Raw genomic sequence first — 27026 nt, forward strand, 5'->3', positions numbered from 1 at the left:
AGGATAGTTACTGTAAACAGTAAAGGATGATATGTGAACAAGAAAGTTCACTGCTACAATTTGCATGTTTAAATGAGATCAATTAGGTTAATGATGGAAAATAAGAAATCCATTATTTAAATGTGAAATAATTCTTAAACTTGTAAGTCCATTTACTGCCAAACTTTCATGTTTCAAAGGGGATATCCAGTTCAGAGGGTTAATGTACAATCCTGACCTTACCATCTGGAGGTTTATGTTCAAATATAGTTTACAAGTGAAATATAATCTAATTTTTTTCTCTGTAAAATCTTATGTAGAAGTCCAGAGGGTGACTTGTCTACTCTGCATAAAAACTTTGAAATCTGGTGTGGGCAGGATATTCCATGTGCTTGTTGTGTGACTAAGAGATGGATCCAGAAGATTTCAAAGGAAGTTTGGGAGGGAGAGTTAATAATATTAAAAGTAGGAAAGACTATCGAGCAGGTGAGACTGGAGGAAAAGACACAAGACATACGTAGAGATCATTACCAGAACCTCCCAAGGAAGAGAAGTTTGCCGTTCACGAGGGTGAATATTTCAAGAAACCAGTCAAATTTTCATTTCCTGATGCTACTACTTAATTATTTTTATATAGACTTAACTTTCATAGTGTCCAATATCTGGCATGAATGTCAGAGAAAGGACTGAAGAGATATTTGGGAATTCTGAGCATCCACAGCCCTCATTTAACGCCTTCAACAGTTATGGATGTGCTACAGTTCTTTGGCCATATTCAAGGTAATTTAAGTCAGGCACAACAGAGCAATGAAGGCTTTAAACCAAAGAATCTGAGAAAGCAGAAGATAAAGTTACACTGAAAGGTCATAGGCGCTCTCAAAGTTCAGCATTTCTTTATAATTAGGTTTAGGCAGAAGACTTTTCTTTGCCTTTTCCTTTTTTCTCTTAGAAGCAAAAGTGAGCTAAAACAAGTTGGAGAGAGCACAGTGTAAGGCAATGGAGATGCTAAATGGAACAGCTTGTTTATTCTGAAGAAGTCGCATGGCAAAAATAATTAAACAAGATGAAAGTTGTAAAATTAAGCTTCATTGCTTGCATTCACTGGAGAAAACAAAACTGATTTGCAAAGAAAATATTGTTTCTACTGTATCCTTCTTGTGTGTATGTGACTTAATGCATAATTCAGAAACCAATGACCCATTCTGCAAAGCCACGTAAAGGGGAGTGGCTGTCACCTGGTGCTGTCTCCATGGAGTGGCACAAACTCAGACCTGGAGTGACAGTGCCACTCTGTCCTCCTTAATTCAGCAAGGGCTGCTGATGTGCTCACATTTATCTCTGCCTATTTCAAGGCCAAGCGTAAAGTGGTAAGAATGATCAATGAACATATTACATGGCAAAGGCAGGGTAAGGTTGTAAACATTTGAAATGGAGCAGGGGGAAACAGTGGAGCTTTGGTGATGTACTTCCAGCTTCTTTTCCATCCTCCCAAAACCCCAAGCCACAAGTTATTTACTACCACGTTTTACTTCCTTTATTGTGTTTTAGTAATTGTGGTGAAGGGGCCTGGCATGACCAGCAGGTGAGGTGCTGAAACAAGTCCAGTGGATATCTTTAACAAAGTACCACATAATCAATGCCCACAGAATTAGTTAGCTAATTTGTTTCCTGCCAGGTCAGTGCTTGAATTCAGGCACTCATGTAATATGAGTGCCAGGAGGGGATATTTGATCAATCTTTCTTTTCCCCTACACTTTGGCATCCATGAGAGTGTTTTTGCACTCTTCTGTTACAAGCTGTTATTATTCTTTCCTACAACAAACATAATTGTAAAATAAATCGGATGAGATTAAGGATGACGTAATGGTCATCAAAGAACCTCAGGTAACAAAGGGACCATATGCTGTTTCTGGTCCTGCTTAACTGTAAAGCAGTTTTAAAGGAGTAAAATATTCATATGGATATTCCAATTAATACCAAGTATTCAACCTCTATCAAACCTAAGTATTTAAGTGTTATCATAAAGCTTAATTTCTCAGTGTTGTTGAATACTTTTATTGAAATGAAACACCATTGCCGTGGCAAAGTTGCTTGAACTAGATTGACTCACCCACAAATACTACTAATTAAATGATTTTTCAGATACATAATATTGATTTTCTTTCTCTCTCATTCATTTAAGCAATGAGTTATTCATTCTTTTCTGAAGCAGAGCATCAAACTTACTATGTCTGCCAGGCTACTTTGGTGAAGTTACTAAGGCTGACTTGCACCTAAGTGCTTATTCAAGGCAGTAATGCATAGACAGTAGCCATGCTGCTTGCCATTTACAAAATAAGCCAAATTTGGGGAAATGCTGATTCACAGCTGCAGGGTGCACAGCTGGTAAGTGTAAAAGCTATTAAAAATTGTAAGCACTTGCACAGAGCTGATTAAAGTGCTCCTCTCTCCTGTTTCTCGTCTCATTTTAGATATCCAATCTGATGTTTATTTTGTTTATGCTGGAGTGGTTTGTCCTTGGAATTTGCTTTTAAAGTCTCTTTTTTCCTAAGTTTATTTTCTTACATTTTTTAGAAATAGGAATAAAATTATGTAGTACTACAGAATTTTCAATGAGCTTTGGAATTGCTATTCATATATGAAAATTATGATCTCACGGTTTCTGATGAAAAAAGGGAGTTCCTGAAATGGTCCTGTGCTTACTCCAGTGCTAATTAATTTAGAAAGTAGATACATCATCATTTTCAGAGGTATCTGCTTATTTTATCTTTGCATCTGGAAATGATGGAAAGGTTCCAAGGAAATAAAGAGAGAGAAAAAATGTGATGAAAAATGTAGAAGGCTGTGACATAGATAGATTTCACAGACATGCATTTTAAAAGAACAGACAAAAATGGGTAGAAAATAAATGAATTAGTCTCTCAGGAAAAACTTTAAAAATCTTATCATCTGGCAGCCATTTATTACCAGGTAGTAATAATCTTTATTATCAGACTGTTAGATTTTTATAACATTTTTTAAAATTATAGCACCAGAATTGCTGTTGTTCACTGCCACACTAAATATCTGAGAAATTTATTTTCAATATTCAGAAGGTTTGGGCTCATAAAATAAAACCATGAAGTAAAGACATGTTGGTAGCTCATAATTTAGCTAAACCCATAAGAAGAACAATGTGTTGTAATGAACCAGTTATAGTAATTTGCACTCTGGTACAAAGAGGAAATGGTGGTTTGTGTTCAAAGGAAAAAAAAAAAACAAAAAACAAAAACACCAAGGTAAATATATTGATTAAAAATGGCAGAGTGAATCTGAGTATTATAGATCCAGGCAGGAGGTGCTGCTGCGCAAGATGAAGTGAATAATTCTGAACTTGGAGTGGTCTGGAAGCAGTCAGTGGGTAATAGGAGGAAAGTGGGGGTTATCCTTTTCCTTGCCAGATGATGTGGCAGCCATGACATGGATTCTACACTATAGGAAAGGTCTGTGTGCATTATCTGGGCTGCCTGGAGCTCAGCTGAGTGTATGCTAAACTGGCAAGCAATTAATAAAGCATGCTCCCTGTGTTGCTTAGGGTCCAGGAAAGTAAAACCTGGTTTCCATGGGGTGATCCCTGATCACAGTGGGAAGAACTGCTCTGTCACACAAGCATAGCTTTTTTCCTGAATGGATCCTTTATCATATTCCGTGCTGTTGGATCCAATGCTCAGCTAAGTTGTTAAACAAAGCCTTCTCTTACTAGCAGTACTGTTAAGGCTTTTTAAATCATCGAGTATAGGAGAAAATTTCTAGTGACAAAAGGTAATTAAAACCATCTACTCATCATCCTAAAAGATTAAATAAGAAAGTAGTATCAATGCTTTTAGCAGGAGGATTTTAAGTAACATTTGTAGCACATCCTGATGGATTGTGAGTGCTCGTTTCCCCTGACAAACACAGCCAGTGAAGTGTTTGCCCCTGGATCTTTCCCATGTCTTTCCTTTTACTGTTAACATAATTTGCACTCAAACAGCAAGTCCAGCAAGGATCACAGGTTTCATTACAACAAACTCAGCTTCTTACTGCAGCTGGAGAGACATTCATAACATAAACTACAGAGAGAGAATGACTTTCAAAGGAAGGATGCATCAGAATCAAAGTATTCCTGAGGAGGCCTAGGGTCGAATTATGTTAATGAGCTGCTTTCAATTATTTATAACACAATCAGGGACGGGATTGTGTCTGGGCTGGTTTTGAGATAGGCACCTGACAATTTGGCTGCATGGAAACTAATAATTTAGGAGAGCCTTGTTTTGGACGTTTAATATATTTGTTGTAGTGATATAAGTTGTGATGTAGTGATGTAAGTTTTGTTCATCACGTGCGAATGTTGACCAGCTGTGCCTCCTTTTTTTCTACCATTTCACAAGATAGAGCTCTTTTAACTTGTTGGAACTCTCAAGACTAAGTAGGACATTGTGAAAAGAAAAAAAAAAAAAAAGTAGAGAATCCCTTAAGGAAGAGAGATTTAGGCTGCATATATCACACTGATGTGTGCCATGCATACAGGAAAGAAGCCGACCAATGGATTTTTTTCCTTTTGAACCTCAAAGACTCATAAGCTAAAATAATTCAAAAGATTTATCTTTCTCTATGTGCCTTGTGTATATTGAACCTTATATGTTACTGTCACCAAATGGGACACTTTTGTGCCAGGTCTTTTAAAATTCTACAAACTAGAAAAAAAAATGCTTTCTTTGGTGAAGGAAAAACAGAAGTCGTCAAGAGAAATGTGGTTTCTGCTTGACGCTATTACCCATGTCCTTAAAACTTTGTGAACCAACCTACCCAAAACTAAAAGCTGAGAGCAATACTACTTTATGAATTGATTGGTACTTAAACAGTTAATTACTTGTTTTGGTTTTAAATATTAATTATTGGATTGCTTTGATCATGAGAAAGTCACATTAACCTGTACAAAGAGAACATCTAAACATTAGGCAAAATCACTGTATAGCTTGTGAAACCTTGAATGGATAATACTATGGGAGATTTTAATTGAAATGTGGTAGAACCCACATGTTCTGTGATGCCATTTTACTTTGGGAAGTAGGAATCACAGACTTCATGCAATAAACTAGTTTAAAAAGCCAAAAATTTGAAGGGACATTGCACTTTATATGAAATAATAGTGTGTAAACATAATTGCCCTAGCGGAGTGTATTTGTTACCAGTTTGGACAAGTTTTTTAAGTTTGTGTTGGTATTAGTAAAATATCTAAGATCTGCTTATGTCATGGTGTTTACATTTAATTATTTTATTTTAAAAAGTAATTATTTCAGCATTCAAAAATACTGCCATCTTTGACATGTAAGAAGGCTATTCTGAGGCCACCACCTCAAAAAGTACTTTAAGAAAAATATTAAGTAAATTTTTTGCATGTAAAACCCAAGAATGGAGGTGCCAAACCCCCTTTATGCTAAGGATTGACACATTCCTAGGAAATAGGTGGGGATTTTTAAAGTTTTTTTACGTTTGGGGTTTTTTTGTGAATATCCTGATCTGGTTCTAGAAAACTTTCCTAAATGTAAAATGAAGGATATATTCTGTGTTATGTTGGCACTGAATGTAAATAGAAACAATTTGCACAGCACTGAATTGCTTGAGGAATTCTAACTCATGATGTGCATTGGGCTAAGAATTTCATACCTGGGGGGTTTTTAGTGTTTCGGAATATCCTGGTTTATCCAACCCAGGAAAGAGAAAAGCAAAAAAGCCTTTTCAGTTTCAAAGTGAAATCTTAGGTCTAAATCTGGCTGGGAGGGAGACCTTAGCATTCCTAGCTGACCTCTGCTGTTGCATGGGAGGTCCTTGCACTCTGAACCACACCACTTTATCCACAAACTCCAAAAGTTGAATGTTCTAATCTCTAAATTACTGCCAAATAAGTATTTTGCTGGATCTGATCAACATAGTGTGAATATTTCAGTACTCAATGGAGTAAGCAACCTCTTCTTCTCATAAATCACTGCATGGGGTCTAATAACTGATCTTGATGGATTGATTAGCACTTCTCACAAAAATCAAATTATGTCTAAGTGAGGGGATGTAGGAATGGCTTCCTGAGACACGGAGGTAGAGCAGGCCCCTAAAATGTCGGCTGCCGAAGTACAGGACTCTTGGGATTAGTGATTCTGTCCTTGTAAAGGAGAAGATGGAGGTGTCCTTGTTCTGTTCTGCTTTCTAAAGATTCAGCTACACTAAGAGCTATTTGAGGTGCTAAGTTTAAACTTCATAGTAAGTGATCTAATTTATTTTTTTTTAATCCATAATTCAGCAGAAAAATTGCAAATTAGGAGCCCTGACTTGGATCTGTATATCTGATACAATATACCTATGTAAATTTCTGCAGAGGAGAACCACTAAGATTTTTTCTGTTAATCTTCCTTTCACTGGAACACCAATAAAGGCTGAGATTTACCTTTTAACAAATTGTGTGGAGAAATCTAGTGGCAAGAAGTGTATATTACAGCTAAAGTAATGCATATATCAAAATTATCTGGGGGAAAGACTGCTACATGGTTCTTTGCATAGGTGCATTTTCCTCATCTTGGAATTCTGATGACTACAAGATCATGAATATTCTACCCCTGAGTAGTTTACTGCTTCCAGTCATTGTTTCGTACAGTGCAATGATGGGGGGGGGACTTTAAAAAAAAAAAAAAAAAAATATGTGTCCCTCAACGTCTTTCCAAGAAAGAAGGTGTCTTATTTCTTTATGGGATTGTAATTACATTGACTGAAGTTGATTACATTAGAGAGGGATTATTTGATAAAATAGCATATTCCTATCATAATGACTTCATGATAATGCTACCCCTTTGTCTCACAAAATGATTTCTCATTCCTACACACTGTTGCTGATTAATGCCCTAGGATATAAAGGGTTATGCTTTGATTTACTCAGTCAGTGCTGTGAGTTCCATGAAAGGTTTCACTAAGAACTGATGGGACCTGAAGATATGTGTGAAAAATAGGCCAAATTACATTTTACTATCTTGGCAACAAGAAGAAACTAGTAGAAATTAGTTGTCTGATTCTATTGTTGGCCTGTTTCACGATCCCAGCGAGTTTCGTTTTTTTTATGAATTCAGTTTTCCACTTTTACACTATGTTTTTCAGGGGTTTGCACCTGAAGTATAACATAACTTATCACACAGGATTTTTCCAGCAGCTTTCATGTGATTACTTTGTATGAGCAAATTTATGTGAAGGAATGTAATCCTGCATGTAGCCTTTTAAAGGCTTGGTGATGAAATAATAAATACATACTGAAGTCCATTTTACTTCAAGCAATCTAAAAGCAACGAGCACATTCTAAAGGCAAGCACACACACTTTTAAGCATAGAAGATCTGATTAAGAGCAAAGATCTGGTGACTGATAAGAACCACCTTTATTTTGAAAATAGCTTAAAAGAGATTAAATCAATCAATAATGAAGTTCTACAAGATATAAATGTTGCCATTAGTTGCTGCTAAAAGTACAACAGAAGTCAGGTGTTTAATTTCTTGATGTATCAAACCAGATTTTTTACTGGTGTTAGCTGGTATCAATTTTCCACGTATGTTTACTGATTTGTGTGTTGCTGAAGATGACATAGCCTGATCAAAAATAGATAAATCTTCTCAAAGCTTTGGAATGGGTTTCCCAGGCTTTGTGAGATGAGATGAGATGAACCCAAATCCTAGAAAGATGGATGAAGCAGGATCACTCAGTGGAACTTTTGCCTATGGTCTGCTGAGTCACAAAAGGTTATATAGAAAAAGCCCCATGCAATAATTCTTACCTGTAGCTGGTATGTCCAGAAAAAAATGAGCAGATTCTGTGCTCACAGAGGGTAGAAGATGCATAAAGATATGTTTGAACCTCGATTCAGCTCGGTGGTAGCAATCAAATGCAGCTCACAAGTACGTCATTACTCAAACTAAAGACTGGGGGGCCAAAGAAGCTCTCGCTGCTGGAGATGGATGTAAATAAAAAAGTCACTGGGTGCTGAAATCAGTGTATTTTACTGACAAAACTTGCTGTGGTGCTTACACCCACATAAATCACTGGGTTTTTAATAGAATTAGACTTTCCCAAAGTTTATTCATTATGGAATACTTACTCCTCCATAATATTCTTAGAACTCAGGATAAAGACATATTTGAAGATACTGTAAAGCAACTGTAGTCACCACTCCACTCTCTTTTTCAGAAGAATTCTGCTTTGAATACTGGTCCATGATATTTTACTGTCATGAAATTGCTGGGGTAAATACTAAAAAATATGCGAATTATTAAAGTTCTGGTAAGTTCAGCTGGTACTCCTTGGCATATTTTTATATTGAGTTTAGAGGAGGAGGAATAGATCTGACCCACATTAAACCCTTGACTCTACTCCTTTTGTTTATTTTGGTTGTAGGAGGAGATTTTTTTGGACATATCTACATTATTATAACAAGCTGATAAACATATCTGAAAAGAAATCAATCTCTTACTGTATTACAGTTCTTGATTTTTTTCTTCTTCTGTTTCCTAATGTTGGTGTTTGCTAGAGATCATGTGATGTTCCAGTTGTAATGATTAATACTTTTAAGTGTGACAGGTCAAAACTCAAAGTATTGATGGAGTACATTTATATTTTCAGTTTCTTCTAAAAGGAGCAGTCACAGTGGGAGGTAGTATTTGTAATAGCATTTTGTGTTCTGGAAAAGTGCCAGTCAGCAGGGTTCTATCATCTTTGTTAAAATAAGATATTTAGCTTAGTTTTGACTCAATTCAATTATCTGAAGATTTCTTCTCATTTAAAGTATTGATGTGAATGTGAAAATAGAGGGCAGGTTCATCTCAAATGTATTGCCTTTTTAAGTGTACACTTTAATTCTGGAGAGAAATCAAGCATGGCTTAAAAAGAAAAAATGGAAACAGTAATACTGAGAATAAAGCACTCAAAATAGAATATCTAGTTTTTGAAAAAGAATCATTAATAAAATGCAAAAATTTTCCACTGTTAGTTTCCATAAAAATTATGTATTGAATTAAACCCTGTGTTTCCTGCTTTAGAGAAACAAGTAGTTACTGTTTAAGTCAATTAACAGGGAAAACCACTAGGGAATATATTTCCTACACCAATTTGTTGTGCCTTAGAGAGTAAAATATAAATATAAGACCTTTCTTATTCTGTGTTAGTAAGCTCTGTTCAGAAGTGCATAGAGAACAGAGACCTGCCTGGTATACTAAAGGAGGAATGAGAACTTCAAGTGGGGGGAAACAGCACTGCATTGATCCATCCAAATGAAAGCTTAATTTTCTGGAATCCTCTCTTCAATTTTATTTGGGTCATTTACAGTATTGCATAAAATGCTGATAATTTTTTAACTTATTTAAGCCAGGAATAATAGCTAGATGGGCTTTTAATTTCTTCCTTTGCTGTGGCTATCGGGATTACTTCCATCAAAGTTTTGCTCTTTTTCATATTTGTCTGGAAACCTCTTGATCTCATTGAATTAGTTGTCTCCCTCCCTCAGTTAAATGCTTCATGTATTCCTATCTGATACTAATTTGCTCCTTGGTTCAATGTATAGTCAAGAGAGTAATTTATTCATCTTCAACAGCACCACTGAAATCACAGAAGCACTTGATGCCCTGATTTATTAAGGCACTTGAGGTCAGTGCCTTAAGCATGTGCTAAAAATGGAGCAGATGCCAGCCTGGCCTCCAAAGGATGAGTCACCTGCAGAATGGTTGCAGGGTCCTTAAAAATGTGAACCTGTGGAAGAGATTGCTGCTGGTGTAAGGTTAGTGTAGCTGCTCTGGAAAGCAGAATGATGCTGAAAATACTTTCAGTGGAATTGCAGAGAGTCTGCACAGAGCCTTTCCCTCTTCTTGTCTTGCGCCATGCTGGTACTCTGTGGTGTGTAAAAATAAAAACTCAGAAATTAGAAAAATGTTTCCGTGATTTTAATTGTTCAGATGCCATTTAGGATCCAACAAGACTATTGGCATTTCAATAAGAAAATATATGTTACAGCATATCCTTTTTATTATTATTATTTATTTGTTTGATTTTGTGGGGTCATATTGTCATGCTATTCCACATTTGCTTGGTAACAGGACATCTGTGGTGTCACTGGTAAGGAAAACAGCAACTTCCAATTGAATGAGACAAAACTTAGGTACCCTAGATTTGCAGGATAAAGTGGTTTGTATTAGGAAGCTATAGAGAAAGAAACCGTAAGGAAAAATAGCAATTTTTCTACTCAATCTGATTTTTTTTCCCTGTGACAATGAACTTCGTTTTTTTTCTTCCTAAGGTCAAAATGCATTGCATTCCTTTCTCTATCATCTTCTTTTTGTTCCTTATTAAGGTCCCTCTCTAAGTCATATGTTGACTACGAAAATATATTTTGCAAGCCAGGTGGCAACATTTTTTATAAGTTAAAGATCTACTTCAAATGCTCTATTTGGCATGAATTCATAGTAGCTATATTGTGTATCTTTCTGCAATTAAAACTATAAAACTAATCCTGTCACATTGGACAGATCGCAGATTCTTCTGTAGTGCTTTTTGCAGATATTTGAAACATTCTCTTTGCAAATTCTGTTTAAGTTTCTTATGGTTTAGGGGCAGCTTTATTGCATTTCAGAAATAATATCCTGTAAAATGTCTGTAACAAGGTGTTTATATGAAAGCCCATTGTAACTTTCTTATTATGAGTTTCAAGCTTCTGCAACAGCAAAAGGGCTCTTATTCAAATGCACACTATTGCATTCGTTCCTCTAATAGCAGCATTCCATCATATCAGCCTAAAAATAGGCAAACAATTGCATGGAGTACTTGTTATTCGTCCTTGATGTTTTGGGTTTTTTATTATTATTTTGTTGTTCGATATCAGACTTTCGGATAGTCATATGGAGTATTTGCATCATATACAGGAGTAAAAAATTGTTTTCTCTTAGTATACACGCTTTCTGTCTGTGTCTCCTAAAAAGTTACTGGTTTAGTTACATTGGTCAATTTATTGCCTTCCTGAAGACAATGGAAATTGCACAAGGCTCCATATGAAACTGTCTCCAAGTGTTAATTAAATCTGTGGTTTAGTATGTTGTAAATAGAGAAAAATGTACTCTTATATAATAAATCTTTTTGTGTATATCAACAAGTTGTCTATTTTTTTCTTCCTAGATACACCTTTAGTTAAAATCATTTCTTCCAATTCATGGCCTGAAGAAGGACAATCTATAGTTTTGACTTGTGAATCCAAAGGAAAACCAGTGTAAGTGATTTAACAAGTAATATGTTTTTTGTTATTTTATTTATTCTGCTGTGACTGCAATCCTCAGCTGCAGAAATCTGCTGGCTTTGTCTCCTCCTGGGGTGAAAAGTACTCACTGGTATAGAAAACCCCTTGAAGCCTATCTTCATTAAGTGTTTGTAGAAGATTGGTCTTTTACTTTGTCATCTATTTTAGTTTTCAGGAAGAATTCCAACTGTGAGATTTTTGGTGGGGTTTTTTTGGGTTTTTTTTTTTCCCAGTCAGGTATATCAACCTGAAAGGTGTGCAGGTTTAACCTATCTGTTTACATCATTGAATTGATGATAGAAAAAAAAAAACTTCTCATGAAAATCTTCCTACATCAACCAGCTTCAGAAAAAGTATATTGAACTTTAGCTGCCATTTATAGAGGAATTTGAAGTTTAATTGTATGTGCAAATGGGCTGCCTGTTTCTACTAGGATTTGGAAAGGTATAGTCTGCTTTAAGAATATAAATTGTTTTCCTTGGGAATTAAAATCTTTGCTATAAATATCTTTAAAGACAAATCTGCAGAGGTTAACCCTTGCGCAGAATCTACTACTTAAATAGATTTGACTCTTGAAAACAGTAACTGCTCAGAGGAGCTGTTATATATTTACTCATAAATATGTATTTAAAAGATCCAATTGCTTCATATTAAGTTGTTATGGATCAGTTTTCTTAAATATTGACCTTTTGCTCAAAAGATCAATATACAGTGTAGTGATCAGATACACAGATTTAGAATGGTTTTGAAAATGGTGATGGAATAATATTTTGAATCCAGAAAGGGTGCAAATTGCAAGACAAAAACCATGTCACTTATGGCTGAGTTGCTCCCTGGCGTAACTTTAGTACATGGAATTGCTTTATGTAGGAGCCTGAAGTGAGATTTAGGTCAAGTAAGGCATTTAAATCCAAAATTTCTATATGGGAAATCTCTTCTGAGTTACGCCTGGCATAATTTAAGCTCCATAAGTACTTTTCTTTTTTATAATGTGTGTCTGCATCATTTTAAAACAACTCCTCCATTCAGATCTTGACTGGGTGAGCACCTAGATCATGCTTCTTCCCTTCTTAAGACCAAAACACTGTAAGTCCATCTAATTAGTATGACCTGATGCTCAGTGTAATTGATCTTCTGTGTACCTGTGTACTTTTGATGTGTTTGTGTTTCTGAGAAAAATACTTCTGTAGGTAACACAAAAATCCCGTGTGAGCCATTTCTTACTTTTATAATGTACCTGAAGGGGAAGGAGTTATCCTTTTATCTCATATCCCTTGAGCATTCCCCTGAGCATGAAGAGGTAGAGTCTGTTTCCCCCTTATTTTCAAAATCTGCTGAGAATGTGTAAGTGCTTAATTTTAGGAAAGAGGTCAGCACTGATTGCCCTGAGTGCACCATTGGCTGGGTGATATTTAGCATTTCTTTATCTCAGTGTTTTCCTCATGACTTAACAGGTGACAGCTACATGTGAAGTGCTCTTATTAGCTTTGGCTAATAGACTTGAGGCATTCTAGCCCTACTCATCCCTTCTCTCACTAGCAGGATCAGGGAAAGAATCAGAGGACTGAAAGTGAGATACTTTGACATGCACAATTTTCTATTTGGTGCATATAATATTCTGGACATAGTTTATACTATTAGGAGGCACTAGTTTAAACTTAGTAATTAAAAGAGAACTTCAATTTAGGTGTTTACCGATTTATTTATTTTAAGTAAAGCTGTGTTCTGTTCTTAAAGGATTCAAATGCAAAATTTACATGTGGTTTTGAAAGGGGAAAAAATCTTTACATTAAACAATTATCAAAACTGGGAACCTGTATGTGGTAGCCTTTGAGGCACAAATATTTTGCCAGTGAATGCACTTCTAATTGTCCAGGCCACAGGCACTGCCAACATCAGCTGCTCTGTATTGCTTCATTAGGTCAGTCTTTCATGGCACAGGGCCAGTAATAAATAGACATCCTCCTGAGAGCAGTTTGCGGTAGCTCATGAGAGAGAAGGAATCTCATGTTTCCAACCTGCATTGTGAGTACCTCTGGCTGGGAGAGAGAGGAATTGGAGAGGTTCACAGAGCCCAGATGTGTCAGTGCCACAAGGTAAATGATGGACTCTGGGATTCATGGAGAGCTCAGGGCCAGCCATGGTTCCTCACAACCCTTTGCACAATATGGGTGAATTTCTGTATACTTCATGTCACAGAGACAGCAGTCTCTCCTGTTTCCTGTAGGCAGCAGCAAATGAAAACTTACTTAGGGGTGCATTCCTCTTGCATCCCAGAGCAATTCTCACAAGCTTCAAAATGATATTTGAGATGAAAACTGAGAAAGGGTGAAGCCAGGTGGTGACTGTGGTGACAATTGATGATACTGATAGCTGCTGCTGAGTAAATCTTTCCCATCTTACAGCTCATCACCAAGCCCTTCCTGGAAGGGGATTCTGCCTGTCAAACGATCTGCATTGTCATTACCCTGATACTGTGTTTCCAGTCTACAACACAGTCCTGAGGAAAAGCCCTTCCTAACTTACAGTCCTGTGACAGGAAATGGGAAGGAGGACTTGGCTGAAACCAACCCCTGCATCTCTTGCTGAAACAGCATCCTCCAGAGATACAGCAGAGGGACAAAGAGTAACTACAAAGAACTGTACTAAGGGTTAGATCTAGGGTCCTGCTGAGCTTTCACAATTTAGGGTATAAGATTTCTCTTGGCATTATCCATGACTTTGGACAGGAGAAAAAATATCTCAGATCCGTCCTCAGACCCTTGGATGTGAGCAGCATCAGTTGTCACAGCGTGTGAGTTGGGCTGGGATTATCCCAGCCTCTGAGGTTTCCAGTGGCTGTGGGTGGGTTCCTGTCACCCCACATTTGTGCAGAGATCCCAGTGTTGGAACAGGGATGCTGAGAGTGGGGCTAAGGGGGAAAAGCTGGGGGCATGAAAGTGGAGAGGAAGATAGAAATGTGATTGAGTGAGACAACATAAGAGGGTGTGAGACAGACTGCACAAATTCTGTAACTGTGCTGTTCTACCCTCTGCTTGTCACTGGGAGGCTGAGGATGGCTCTGGCTCCAGTCAGATCCTGTGCTGATTTCTGTTACTTTGAGGGAGGAGCTGAAAATTACCTTCTTTTGGGCAACCACTGTGTGCTGCTGTGGAAGTGGGACAATACCAATAAAAAGAGCACCCAGGCTTCCTGCCTATTCTGGGGTGGTCTTGCAGAGGCAGGCCACATGGATTTGATGATGTTCTTCAGGCAGCAGCTCTAAGAAACAGCAGGAGAAGGCTGGTGTTTAGAGTATTTTATGAATATGTCTATGACAATTAAATTAAAGATTTCTGTTGATGTGAAGGAAAAAATAAATCTATTCATCATTTTACCACAGATAAGCATCACACTCTAGGATTATACTCTATTTATGTAATATTTTAAGAGAACTTGAGGTACAGCATTTATGAGGATTTTGTCCAATTGATGAACCCGCCAGTTGGTAGAACAAATTTAAGAGTTTACTTTTGGAAAACTTTGAATAGGTGTTAGATTAGTCTTTCCTTTTTCAAGACTCAGTCACGAGTTTCTTCACCCTGTTGACAATTTTGATAATATTGATGTCCAGGGTTGTTGTGTTTGTTTGGTTGGTTGGGTTTTTTTCCTCCAAATTGCAGGTAAAAATGTTTTTAGCCATTTCTCTGACAAGACACTCTGTACTTGATATCACTATTCAACAACACTCCTTCTTTGAAGTTACTGTTGTGTGGTTTCAAACCATGTTGAATCTCTTATCTTTTCAATTCCTTAACACTGTTTACTTTTCCAGTGTTTTTGGCTGCATCCCTGGACAGTTGTCAGTCTGTAACATTTTAATCAATGAATTTGCCTAATATGTCTGTAAGGTGTTGTTGAATTTTCTTAATTAATTTCTTCTTTTAGCATAATATAGTTTTACCAATATTTTGTTTATTTTCCAAAGAAGGAAATTTAATTAAACTTCAGAAATCATAGACATCCTTTTCATGTAATGTCTAGACTTTTCTGAAGTCATATGCCCTGGCAGCATTTTGAGTATTTTAAAATAAACATGAGGTAGCTGTAAAAAAATATAAAAAGTAAAGAACAAAATGATCCTTTACAGTCATCCATGCTTACAAATTTTTTAAATGTCCATGTTTTCTTATTGCAAGCTGGAACTTCTTTACATTGTTGTGTCTTTACAATATAGTCTAGTGACTCAAAACTGCCCCAAAAGTAAATTCAAAAGCTGACCCATAATGAAAGAAAGGTTCAATATTTAATATTCTTAGTCAGTACTCTCATCAAGCATGCATGAAATATGTGGGTTTTTTAGTCAGTGTTATTTCAGGAGAAAGGATGTCAAAATATAATGGAATAATTAGGGCACAGGAAACAAAGAGAGAGTTAGCCGTCTCCTATGTGCTTTAGAGAAATGCCTTTCCATTCCATGCAGCACAGGAGAATCATAGTACAGTTGGTTGGCTAATGTAAAGTGAATATTTGGCCTTGCTTGAGATAAATAGGGAAGATTTTTATTTCAGAAAACTCACGTAGATAGCCTTCTTGAGCTCATGAAGGTTATACAGAAAAGCACAACCAAAACCAAATACTAATATGTATGGAGTAGTATAAAGTATGGAAAAATAAACATTGTAATGTAACAAAAGGTGTTCACTTTTAATAATGAGTGCACACCAAAGAGCCAGGCTTGGGCTATAAAGTCATTGTAAATTATGTGGTGGTATCTCCACACAGTGACCTGTTTTCTAGCATCTGTTTAAAGAAGACTCCTTTGAGTGAGACACACATTTTCCAAAGGCTGGTGGAAACAAATACTGATGATAACAGGAACCACACAACCCAGGGAACCCAGAGAGAGGGAGAGAGGCTGATTCATTTGAGGAGGACCTGCCGGCTCTAGGTGAGACAGAGGAAAGCCAGTGAAGGGAGTTAACTCATATCTAGTCCCCTGAAAGCTGCAGAGCTGGACTCAAGCTGGCACTAGTTAAACCTGCTGTTAGCCACAACTTCCAGGTTCTCAGCTTAGATACTGGATTTATATCCTTGCTGAAGTTCCCTGCCTCCTGGGGAAGCTGCTGGCCCTTTCCTCCAGGCCCCTCTGAACAGTGGCCTCCCCTCAGATGTATCAGTACAGCCAGCTTAATGAACACATCCCACCCCTTCATCAGGTCTTTGGTATTAAAGAGTTGAACAGGACCCAGCATAGACTCCTGGAGAAATCTGCTTTTAACCATCCCCTGGGTAGAGTGTACCTTCAGCTGCATCCATGGTCCAGCCAGTTTTTCACGCATGGAGTGGAAAAAACATCCAGCTGACAGTGACATCCCAGCCTAGGTTACAGTAAAGTCATTGGACACAGTCACTGAAGTCTTGCTAGAGCCAGAGTAGACAACGTGCACTGTCTTCTGCACCTACAGATCCTGCCATTTCTGCAGAGTTTTCACATGTTTGGGAGTTGAAAAAAACTAGAGAAACATTTCTCTTGTGGACCATTTTGTCACAGACTTAAAGATGGAAGGTATTGTAAAGAAAAGAGCAGAAAATCTCTTCCTTCCTCTAAGATGGAAGGTATTGTAAAGAAAAGAGCAGAAAATCTCTTCCTTCCTCTAAATACTTGCTTTAGTTTTCAAACCAAATCCAAGTGCTAATTATGAATGGTACTATGAATGATCTGTATGTTTTATTTAATGCATGCCCTCAGAAGAGAGAATTAGAGTTCCTTCATACTGCTCATACTTTTATTTTCCCCATAGTATCTGAGAACTTAGCAAATATTTAAATGTTTATTTTTACCACACCTTTGTATGATTAGATTATTCGCTTACCTCAAGTTTACAGGAGGGAACTGATGCAGCAAAAAGTCCTAAGTTCAAAATTGACAAATAGGTGGTGTATATTTTATGTCTGACATTGATCACAGTCCCTATTTCCCAAGAGTATTTTGGAGTGACACAGCATCCCACTCAGGAAATAGCATCTTGGTTGAATTGTGAGTTCTTAGCACGCTTACAAACCTGTTTCAAGAGTGAAATCAGAAATCAGACAGAAAACTGTGGAAATTCACTTGACATTCAGCTGTTAACATTTTGATGTAAGCAGTTTCCCAATGTTGCTTTGAAACTGCATCCTAATGGCAGGTTTAGCCTCTGAATCACTAGTCTAATGGCCAGCCTTTTGTCCATAGACAAATTTTTCTGTCCTGCTTTGATACAATGCACTTCCTGGCTTCTCTGGCAGGTGAGGTAAATCTCGTTTTCTACGTAGATTTTTATTCACTGTTGTCTGGGTTTGTGTCCTGAGTGCCTAGCAGCCTAGAAAGGAATGCTGGTATGAATTCTGCCTGTATGAATTATCATAATGAATCTGGAAAAGTATCCATGTTTCTGTGTTTATAAATCACCATGCAGAGTGAATCCACAGCTCAAACTAGAAGCTCAGGCAGTATCAATAAATATTAATGATTTGGAAAATTGGATGGATTTGTCCATATCCATGATGAAATATCTTGCAAAACATGAATGTGGTATCAACGTATTTCTCCCTTAAGCTTCATACACATTTGTACATAAGAAATCCTGAATTGTAAGAGTCTCTGGTTTCTCTGGAAAGGACCATCTACAATTGAAATCAAGGGGAGGGGGGGGGGGCGGGGAAGAAAAAAAAAAAAAAAAAAAGAAGAAAAAAAGGAACTTAGGTACTAGGTACTGGAGTTTCACTGCTTTATGTTTAGATTTTGTCTTAGCAGAAAGGTGGATGGTTTTGAACAAAACTGCTGTGTGTTTAACTAACCAGGAGCTTCCCTGGTATTCTTTGCCCTGATCCCAGAACTAGCATTAGCTGAAGTATCTTTATCTGATTTATCCCTTCTGAACACTCTGAGTTTGCAGTGAAGCTTCCAGAGAGACATCACACACAGATTTGGGCAAGGTTCTGTAAATGTATGTTTGACTGAATGCCTGCATATATAGGACAGTGTTTTGTACTGTGGATATAGACTTGGAGAAGGGTAAGAAACCCTCCTCACAGTTCTCAGCCCTGTGTTCCTTGTCACTGGGAACAGCTCTCAGGATAGCTCAGGCTCCCCTAGTCCTGTGTTTTGTCTTGCTCTCTGTCCATTCCAAGTTGTCTTTCTTTGAATTTGGCTTGTTCAGCACCTGGATAGAGCCTGTCTTCTGCCAATACTGCTGGTATCTCTGTCTTGCCTGTCTCTTTGCCCTTGTTACAGTTTCTTTAAATGTTCTTTGTCTTTTTTTTTTTTTTAACATTGCTTTTCATCTCTGTACCTCTATCCCATTTAGGCTGTCTGTATACTTTTTTCTGTTTGGAAAAGTGTGAGCTTCTATTTGTATAGAAGGAACTTACTCTGTTTGAGTAGGTGACTGGTGGCTCAAGCCCAGCCCCCCGTTAATTTGATCTGATGTGATGTATCCCATGTCAGCTGATGTCAATCACTCTGTTTCCTGTGATTATTGCCAACCACAGAGAAATGTTGACCAATTGTTGAATTATTGTCATTTTGAAGGAGTTCATGCTGATGATATCTCCTGTCTTGATTTAGTTACATTTAATGAGTGCTCATTTTCAGCAAAATCTTATGAAGGATATCATATGAATTGTAGGAAAAAATCTGCCTGGTAAAACTTTCCAGATAGGTAGTTTGTCTTTGCAGGTAAAAGCCAATTATTTTAAGGGATTGTGTAAATATTCAGCTTGAGACTTTCTACACCAGTATTTCATTGACATTACACCTCCACTGTAGAATTATGCCATGATATAGTAGATAACACATTATGAAGCAGATAACATTTTTGCTGAGATACAGTATGTATATTCAAGATTAAATTTGAGGTTGTACACAGCATCCTGTCCTTCTGGGAGCTTGTAGCTTCTTTTTACAGCTGGGACATTCTACACTTTTTTGTAATTTTTCTTTTCCCTAGTATTTTTCAGAAAGCAGGGAAATTGGTGTTATAAAAAGTGTGACACAAAAAGAAGCAGGTAGGAGCATTAGTGGCTGTCTGAAAATTACACTTTACAGTAAAGCCTCCTGCAGTGCTTAAGAACTTCCCCTTTAGTGTTCTGTAAAATGATCACATTGCCTAATAGGCTCAATTCAATAATTGCTTTTCCTCTTTTTTAAGCATCCCTTTTTGCAGCGTTTACCCATAAAAGTGTAGAAAGTACAGTATGAAAAACAACTGCACGCAGCACTCTTAGTGCTCATTAAATCCATTTTGCATGTGTATGGCTTTTGAAATAATTCTTTTCCTTGCTCTCAGGTGGAAACACATGCTAAAATAAAAAGGCCTGTGGAATAGAATAATAGATAAAATTGAAATACAGAACAAGTAACTCTAAGTAAGTGCCAGACTGCAAGTTAAAACATGAGAAAGAAGCTTTGGGAGAGGATGTGATGTTCAGATACTTTTAGATACTTCAGTTTCTGTATACAAGTGTTTAGCTACAGTTGTACATAAAATTACAGAGTTTTTGAATCAACTTCTAGCAGTAGAACACAAAAAGGCACATTAGTATAACTTTTTCAGTGTAAATCATGCTGATGATACTGATTATGTTTCACAATTCAGGAATATGTGTAGCAGATGTTATGTGGAGCACCCAATGTCACGGGGAGCACCAGCTCATTGAATATCTGAATTTCTACCCCATATTCACAACAGCAGAGTACCCTGAGAACATGCATGTGGTGGAAGCTGGCAGGGTAAAACACTGACCTTCTAGAGGAGCTTAACACTGCTCTTTGTTGAGCATAACCTCAGAAAAAGTTGAGATGGCAAGATAAATGGGGTTGTGGTTCTGACTGGCATGACAGTAAACAGTTAAGAGAAATAATATGGATTGTGTTAATTTATTATTAATGTAACAAATTATTTGTCATTTGGCTGAGGTGGCCTTTGACTTGATATTGCAAGGAAGATCCTGTAGATTTCTCAGACTCAGGTTTGAGTTTGGATGGCTAAAAATGAAATTACCACATCCATACTATCCTAAGCACCATGGTAAACCGTTTCCAAAACTTACATTATTTAAGAGCCAAGGAAAGACTGAGGCTGAGATTTGCAATCTTGCACAGGAGAGTGCCGCTCCAGAGTATTTTCCTCCAGGGGCTGCAGGACAACCCCTGCTCCTGCACCTGAGTCACCTCTTCCCGTTGTTTTGGTTTATCCTTCTTTAGGAACACTGGCTTGGTCACTTTTAAGATGGAATTGTGAAGGTTTACCAAGGATTAAGAAGTGCTGGTGGGATGGATTGTATTATCCCTGCAGTAGGAGGGGTGTGGGTGTCCCTGGGGGATAGTGGGAAAGAGGTAAGTTGGAGACAGATCAATGTTTCTACTTATTATTGCTTTTTGATTTTATTTTTTTGTTGGGTTTGTTTGGTGTTTTGTGGGGGGTTTTGTTTGGTTTTTTTTCGTTTTTACTTTCTATTGCTCCCAAATATCCCTAAGCTACCTTTCTACCTCGTACACACAATTTCTAGAATCTTCCGAAGGGTGTCACAGACTGAGGGAGCTGTCAGCACCATCTTCATTCAGCTCCTCCTTTAAAAAGTATTTATTTGCTGTTTGCAGCTAGAAGCAAAAAAATAAAGTCTGTGCAATTATATGGTATTAAGCATCAAAAAGGGGAACTACATAAAAATGAAGAATCTTGTTAAACAGGAGATATAAGGGGCAACTAAGAGAATTAAATCTTTCCAGGCAGCCTGAGGAGTATGTTAGAAAAATAAAAATAGAGTTTAGAACCACAGGTCAATACATATCATCTAGCAGAATCCCTTGAGAAGAAGAAGTTGGTGAGGCTAAACAGAAGAGAAATCAAAGTAATAAGAAGGGCAAAGCTATAATTTGAAAAGCTGAAGTTGTTTTCAAAAGAAAGGAGAAGATTCTTAGATCTTGGCAGATTAAATATAAAACTTCAGTAAGTCAAACAACCGAAAAAGCAGGAGTATTTACAAAATTACTAGAAAAGCAACTTGAAAATAAAGGGGCTTTTTAAAATTAAATAATGGAAAGTTTGTCAGTGCATTTTTGGGATCAGCTGAGAATCAAGGTTTACAGGGAAGCCAGATGGATTTGCAACATCTGTGTTTTCTGTGGCAGAGGAAACTGGGTACATTACGGACTGAGTCCCTCTTTTCTTAGGTGCTCACCAGCAAAATTTAAGTGGACTATAGAGGTAACTGTGGAACAAACAGGCAAAATGTGCCATAGGAAGTCAGCAGGACCAGAAGGTTTTACCCCAGTGTTCAAAGGGAATTCAAGGATGAGACTGATGAATTATGAGCTGTGACGGGAAACTTCATGCTTAAGGTTGAACTTCAGGAGATCGCAGAATATCCATGTCTGTGAACTGACATCTGAGCTTCTCAAATACTAAAATTCATAAAAAGGACTAGGATTAGCAGACATCTGAATAAAGGCAAAACTTCATGGGGTTGGAATTCTTTTTGCATTGGGAAAAGCTTGTTTTATAAACATTCTGTACACAATCCTTGAAAGGCACAGAAAATAGACCTTGTGGTGGTCTATTTGGTATAAAAAGAAAACATTACAGATCTTTCCAAAATTGTAAATGGTACAGAGGTATTTGTTAAGGACTGCTAGTTCATTCTCTCTACAAATAGAAATGCTTAAGAGTAAGTTAATCTAAAAAGAACCAGCTTTGTTGCCAAGCAAGGACATAATTTTTCATAAAATTACTGGGAAACTTTGGGAGTCTGTAGTCGATGCATAGGACAGATGGTGAAAATTCACAGTAATTCAAGGGAAAACTGCCTAAGTTCATGAAAAGGCAAGTCCTTAAGGTTTACAGGGTATTTTTAAACTTTCTGTATATCAGAAATATCTGAGATCTGTGCTTGGCCTGCTCCCTAGACATCTGCTTATCCCTGGTGTTGGAGATAAGGGTCTGGGCTAGCTGAACTTTTTGTCTAACTCAGTACAGCTGTTTCTTCTCTGCTAAGCACTGAGCATAGGCTGTTGGGGCTTGCTGGGACTAGATGCTAATGGAGCTGGATCCCATGGAGAGCTTGAGGATATCTCCTTTACAGTGCTAAAATTATTACCATGAAGGTACTAATGAATAATTTTCTGTGTGAGAGGAGTTTGTGTGAACTAAAGCACTCCCCTCTGTCTGGAGATAATAACACATTTGGGAAAAGAAAACAAACTTCTCTAAGTAAATAATGTTTGTCTCTTTTCCCCTTTATTGTATTACCATTTCAGAAGTTATTTTTAGATGCAAAAGAAATTGACACAAACCATGGTTTAGAACTCTGAAATACAAATGCTTGTAAGTTCACAGTGTATTATTGTTAGGATATTTTTAAATGATCTTGAAAGCATAAAACATTATATTATTTATTGTGATTTAATACAGTGTGCTTTAACATCTGCTTTTTTCAATGCTGGTGATAAAAGTAACTGAGGTACAAAAAATTTATAGTGCATTTCATTCCTTTGGTGCTCCTATAAACTGTTGCATATAGCAACAAATATTTACTTGCTGAGAAGATACAATTCAACAGAAAATCTTAGAAATAGCTAGTTAATAATGCTTTCTTATCTGGTGAAAAGAGGATATTTTGCTTCATCTCCCAAAGTTCAAGATCTTCTTACATGCATTGAAAGTCAAGAAGTGCATACCTTGGTTAATGAGAGTTGGCACTGAAGTCCTTGCTTGTCATCCAAGATGCAGCACTGGTGCTTTTATCTGCTCTCTGGGTGTTGTCACTGCACCTGAAGTGCAGGAAGGAATTTTAGTTTAATGAGGCTTCTCCTTGACTGTCTTACACCAACAGCAAATGATTTCAAACAAGTAGTATTTGGACAAATAAATAACTTGTGAATGAGATTTTCAACTGTTTACTTAATGGAAAAAGAGGAAATGAATCAGCCACTCTTCATTTTCCTCTTTGATTCTTGTGCCAGCAAGCATTTGGCCTTAGCTCAGAAAATGCAGCTGGCGTTTCTTAGATGGGATTTCTCAGCTTATTGTAGTAACAGAGACAAAGTTTCTTGTAAACAGTGGGGCACAGTGAAGGCAAATTCAAAAACAGTGCAAATTAGGCATGTGAACATCCGTCAGTTTGGCAGCCTGAAATATCTAAGCAGTTGAAAATCAGGACTTGTCAAAGGGGGGAAAAACCCCTTGTAATAATTTTTGCTCATTAATTCCATGATATACCCTTCAGACCTTAACTGGCATTGAGGATATGACCAACAGACATAATGAAAAAGGAACTGGAATTGTGACAGCAGTTACTGCCTGCTTCTTGTTTTTCTGCAGTCCCAACCATTATCTCTATGTGGCACTTCAGCATAACTTATGCAAACCAAGCTATCTTAAGAAAATGTACCTTTCTTAATCCTGTGGCATGAAAATGTAAAGCATTTAAAGTCAGCAGTGCAGAAGCTCTTTCTACTATTTTTCCTCTGTTATTTCTGATAAATCAGTATTTTCAGTGCTTGCTCCCCTGGCCAGAGATGCAGCTTGCTTGTAAACTGGTATGAGGAGACACGGTATTAGAAATGGGTCTGCAGATGTGCCTGATGAGAAGATGTTATTTTCCTCTGTTCTCTGACATCCATAGTAACTAAGGTGTGCACATCCTATCATTATGCTTTGCTGCAGCTTTCCTATCCCCAGCAGTACTTCATTAACATTAAGAACATAGTTCCTGGTTAATCCCAGTAACTTTCGGCAGCCGTTCTGATGCATCCACTTGAGCACCATATTATCTTAATACTGCTGACATTTGCATGTCTTTGAAATACATTTTTTCCAGATGCTGTTCATTTAATCCATGGCAGTTTCCATCATCCTTTGTTCTTATAGTCATGCTTTATCTACAGCTGATGAGAAAGAATAATCTAGTAATTTCTCAATAGCTATTAAGGGTGAAGAAGGAATCAACAGAGTGCAAACAGCAGCACAGGAAGCCCAAAGATTTAGCTGTTTCAATACTGACTACATAATTAGAAACATATAGAGCTAGAATTATAGTGAAACCAGGCCATTAAGATTTCAATATTTAATCAACAACTTTTCGTGTGATTAAAATTGTTACATGCCATTTATCATTTCAGCTGTGCTCTGACAGGAAAGAAAAAAGCCTTTAGGAACAGCGGTAAAATATTTAAGGAAGGTGTGACAATAATTCTTTATATTCACTTATCTGTATATAGTTTCTCCTCTCTTCCCTTCCCTGCTCTTATCTGAGAGTGTAGGTCTCAGCTTATGAGACTGAAAGGAAAGGGATTTGTCTTTGTAATTTGCACATCAATATATGGCACCAATCCCAGGCAGAACAGGGGAAGGGCGTATATTATCAACGTGCTCCAGTGCTGATCCACAGTACTTTCAGCTCCAGAATTTTAAAGAAGCTTTCAAGGCATCATTGTTTTCTGTGAGTGGACCTCACTTCTCCTGTGTGAGATTGCCTGGCCACCAGTTTGGTGCTTGGCTATGCTGGATTTCCATTCTCTGGATGAGGGAGCAGCTTCACAGTTCTTCTTCTGCTGCCTTCCCCCACTGCAGCAAGAAGGGAGATGCACCTTCTAGAGGTCTCAGTCCCCTTGTTTTCTTGCAGTCCCTTAAAAACAAGGCTGTCACTTTTCTTTAATTACTGATATGTCATTAGGTGTGTCTTATCCATTGTATACATTGTGCATCCTCCTGAGCAGGTGCAGCATTGTGCAACCTGCCCATATCAGGCTTTGAATACAAGACCTCTGATACAAAATCAGTGTCCCTGCTACTTTGTAGGAATTGGAAAACACCTCATCTAATCTGTGACTGAGTGCAGGCCAAGCTGGAGATGTTTCCTGTGAAGTGTTGCCTCCTGCTTTGTCCTTGAGCTATTGCCAGTTAGCTCACAGGGCCATCACTCCTGCAAGGCCTCTCACTCCCCAGCAAGTGAGGCAGGATTTATGATATAAGATTGTTTAATGTGGTTTGGGTTTTTTGTTTGCTTGTTTTTTATTTTTGGTTGTTCTTTTCCTCTTTCCTGCTGCTCTACTGCTTGCACCTCTCCTTCTGGCCTTTGTAGCCTCAGGAATCTTTTTTTGAAAGGACACGTTATACTTCTGGGAGGACTTTTCCTTTTTCCTGGTTAAAATTAAAAGAATATAAATTATTTATAAACTGGTGATATAAAATGAACAGTATAGCCATATAAGCCATTGTTTTTTTAAAAGACAAAGTTTTAAAGATTTCCTATTAAAGCTGTTCATAAACTGTAGAGGGTTATAGTGTTTTCTCTGAACTTAAAATATACATAAAAAAATTGTGGTTATTAGCTGGCTACTAAACGTGTTTCCAAAATACTTGGCATTTTGATTTGAACTACTAAAAATGCATTAAAATGTCCAGGGTTTTTTCCAGATTTATTGTGGAAAAAAAAATACGTCAGTGCCTATTCCATGATGGTGTATTTAAAAGGATAGTTAACCTGTCTTGTTTATAGTATACGTGAGTTGAACAGTATTCTTCAGTTTTGTTATTCCTAAGTAAGGTGGCCTGGCCTTGAAAATTTGGGAAATATGGCTACCTCTTCCTCCTCCATTTTTTGCTTCTAGATTCATAAGCACTAGAAGGCATAAATGAATGAGTTCAGCAAATTTTGCCTTTCGTGATGCAAGTGCTTGCCTGGTGCAGAAATGTCTTGAGAAGTAATGAAGGAGTAGAAGTGCCCAATCTGTTGTTTCGAGAAAGTTGGTCATATTCAGAGAAAGAAAGAAAAAAACAAAAACAAACCCACAACCATGGAGGTGGGATGAAATGAGACACCAGAAGTTTAGAAAGCAGGTTAGTGTAATGACAAATGTGGGGAGAGGAGATTTGTATGAATGGGATACAAGACAGGTTATAGAATGGTATCTCCCTCACAAACTCTGTTGGTTTGTTTATTTTTTTTTTTTAGGCAATTTTTTTTCCATTTTTAGCCCTCCCTGCTGCTTACAATAGTAGAATACAAGGAATATTTCTGATGCAATTCACTGATAAAGTCGGTCCTGTGATTTCCATAAAGTTCTCTTGTTGATCTGTCTCATGACTATGAAAGCCATTCCCCGAAAATGTTATTCACAGCAGGGTTTTATATACTTCTCTGAGAAAATTGGTGAATAATACTGGAATTAGGTAAGAAGCTTCACATATATATAGTATATATATATTCTCCATATATAGTTGGATTAGACACTTTTCAGAATATTAGTCTGGTATTGCTCTGCCTCTTGAAATGACTAGCAAAGGAAATTTTTGTTTTGTGGGAGTTTCTTTTTTGGCTGGAGGGAGTACATGATATGCACAAAGGTAAAAACTTTGTAAGGTAAGTAGTTTCAAAGAATTGCAATTTGATTAGCTCAAGGATCAGTTGGGAAAATCTCTCCAGACGAGAGCAGCAGCATTGCACAGTTGTGTTGAAAGTGGAAAGCCTGAGGTCAAAGGGTGTCCTAGACTCTAAGGGTACTAAAAGATAAAAAGGAATGGATTTTTTACCTGATCAGAGCAGATTAAAAAAAAAAAAAAAAAAAAAAAAAAGAGAGAGAGAGAATTAATGGATAGATGCAGAAACAAAATAGTCAACTTCCCACAGGCAAAGGGTTTAGACCTGAAAGGAGCCTTAATGCCAGTTGCAAGGAAATATTAGAGTGTAGATAGGATAAA

General features: G+C 37.3%; 1 protein-coding gene across 2 annotated transcripts in view; it reads left to right on the forward strand.

Moving 5' to 3' along the window:
• The window catches only part of CADM2 (cell adhesion molecule 2), a 581269-nt gene that overhangs the window by 487081 nt on the left and 67162 nt on the right, over positions 1 to 27026 (forward strand). For both annotated transcript variants that reach the window (XM_066340913.1, XM_066340912.1), the window contains exon 6: positions 11187 to 11277. In XM_066340913.1, coding sequence (XP_066197010.1) covers positions 11187 to 11277 — 91 coding nt within the window. The remainder of the gene's footprint in view (positions 1 to 11186; positions 11278 to 27026) is intronic.

This window comes from Sylvia atricapilla, chromosome 2, assembly GCF_009819655.1.
Source record: "Sylvia atricapilla isolate bSylAtr1 chromosome 2, bSylAtr1.pri, whole genome shotgun sequence".
NCBI lineage: Eukaryota > Metazoa > Chordata > Aves > Passeriformes > Sylviidae > Sylvia > Sylvia atricapilla.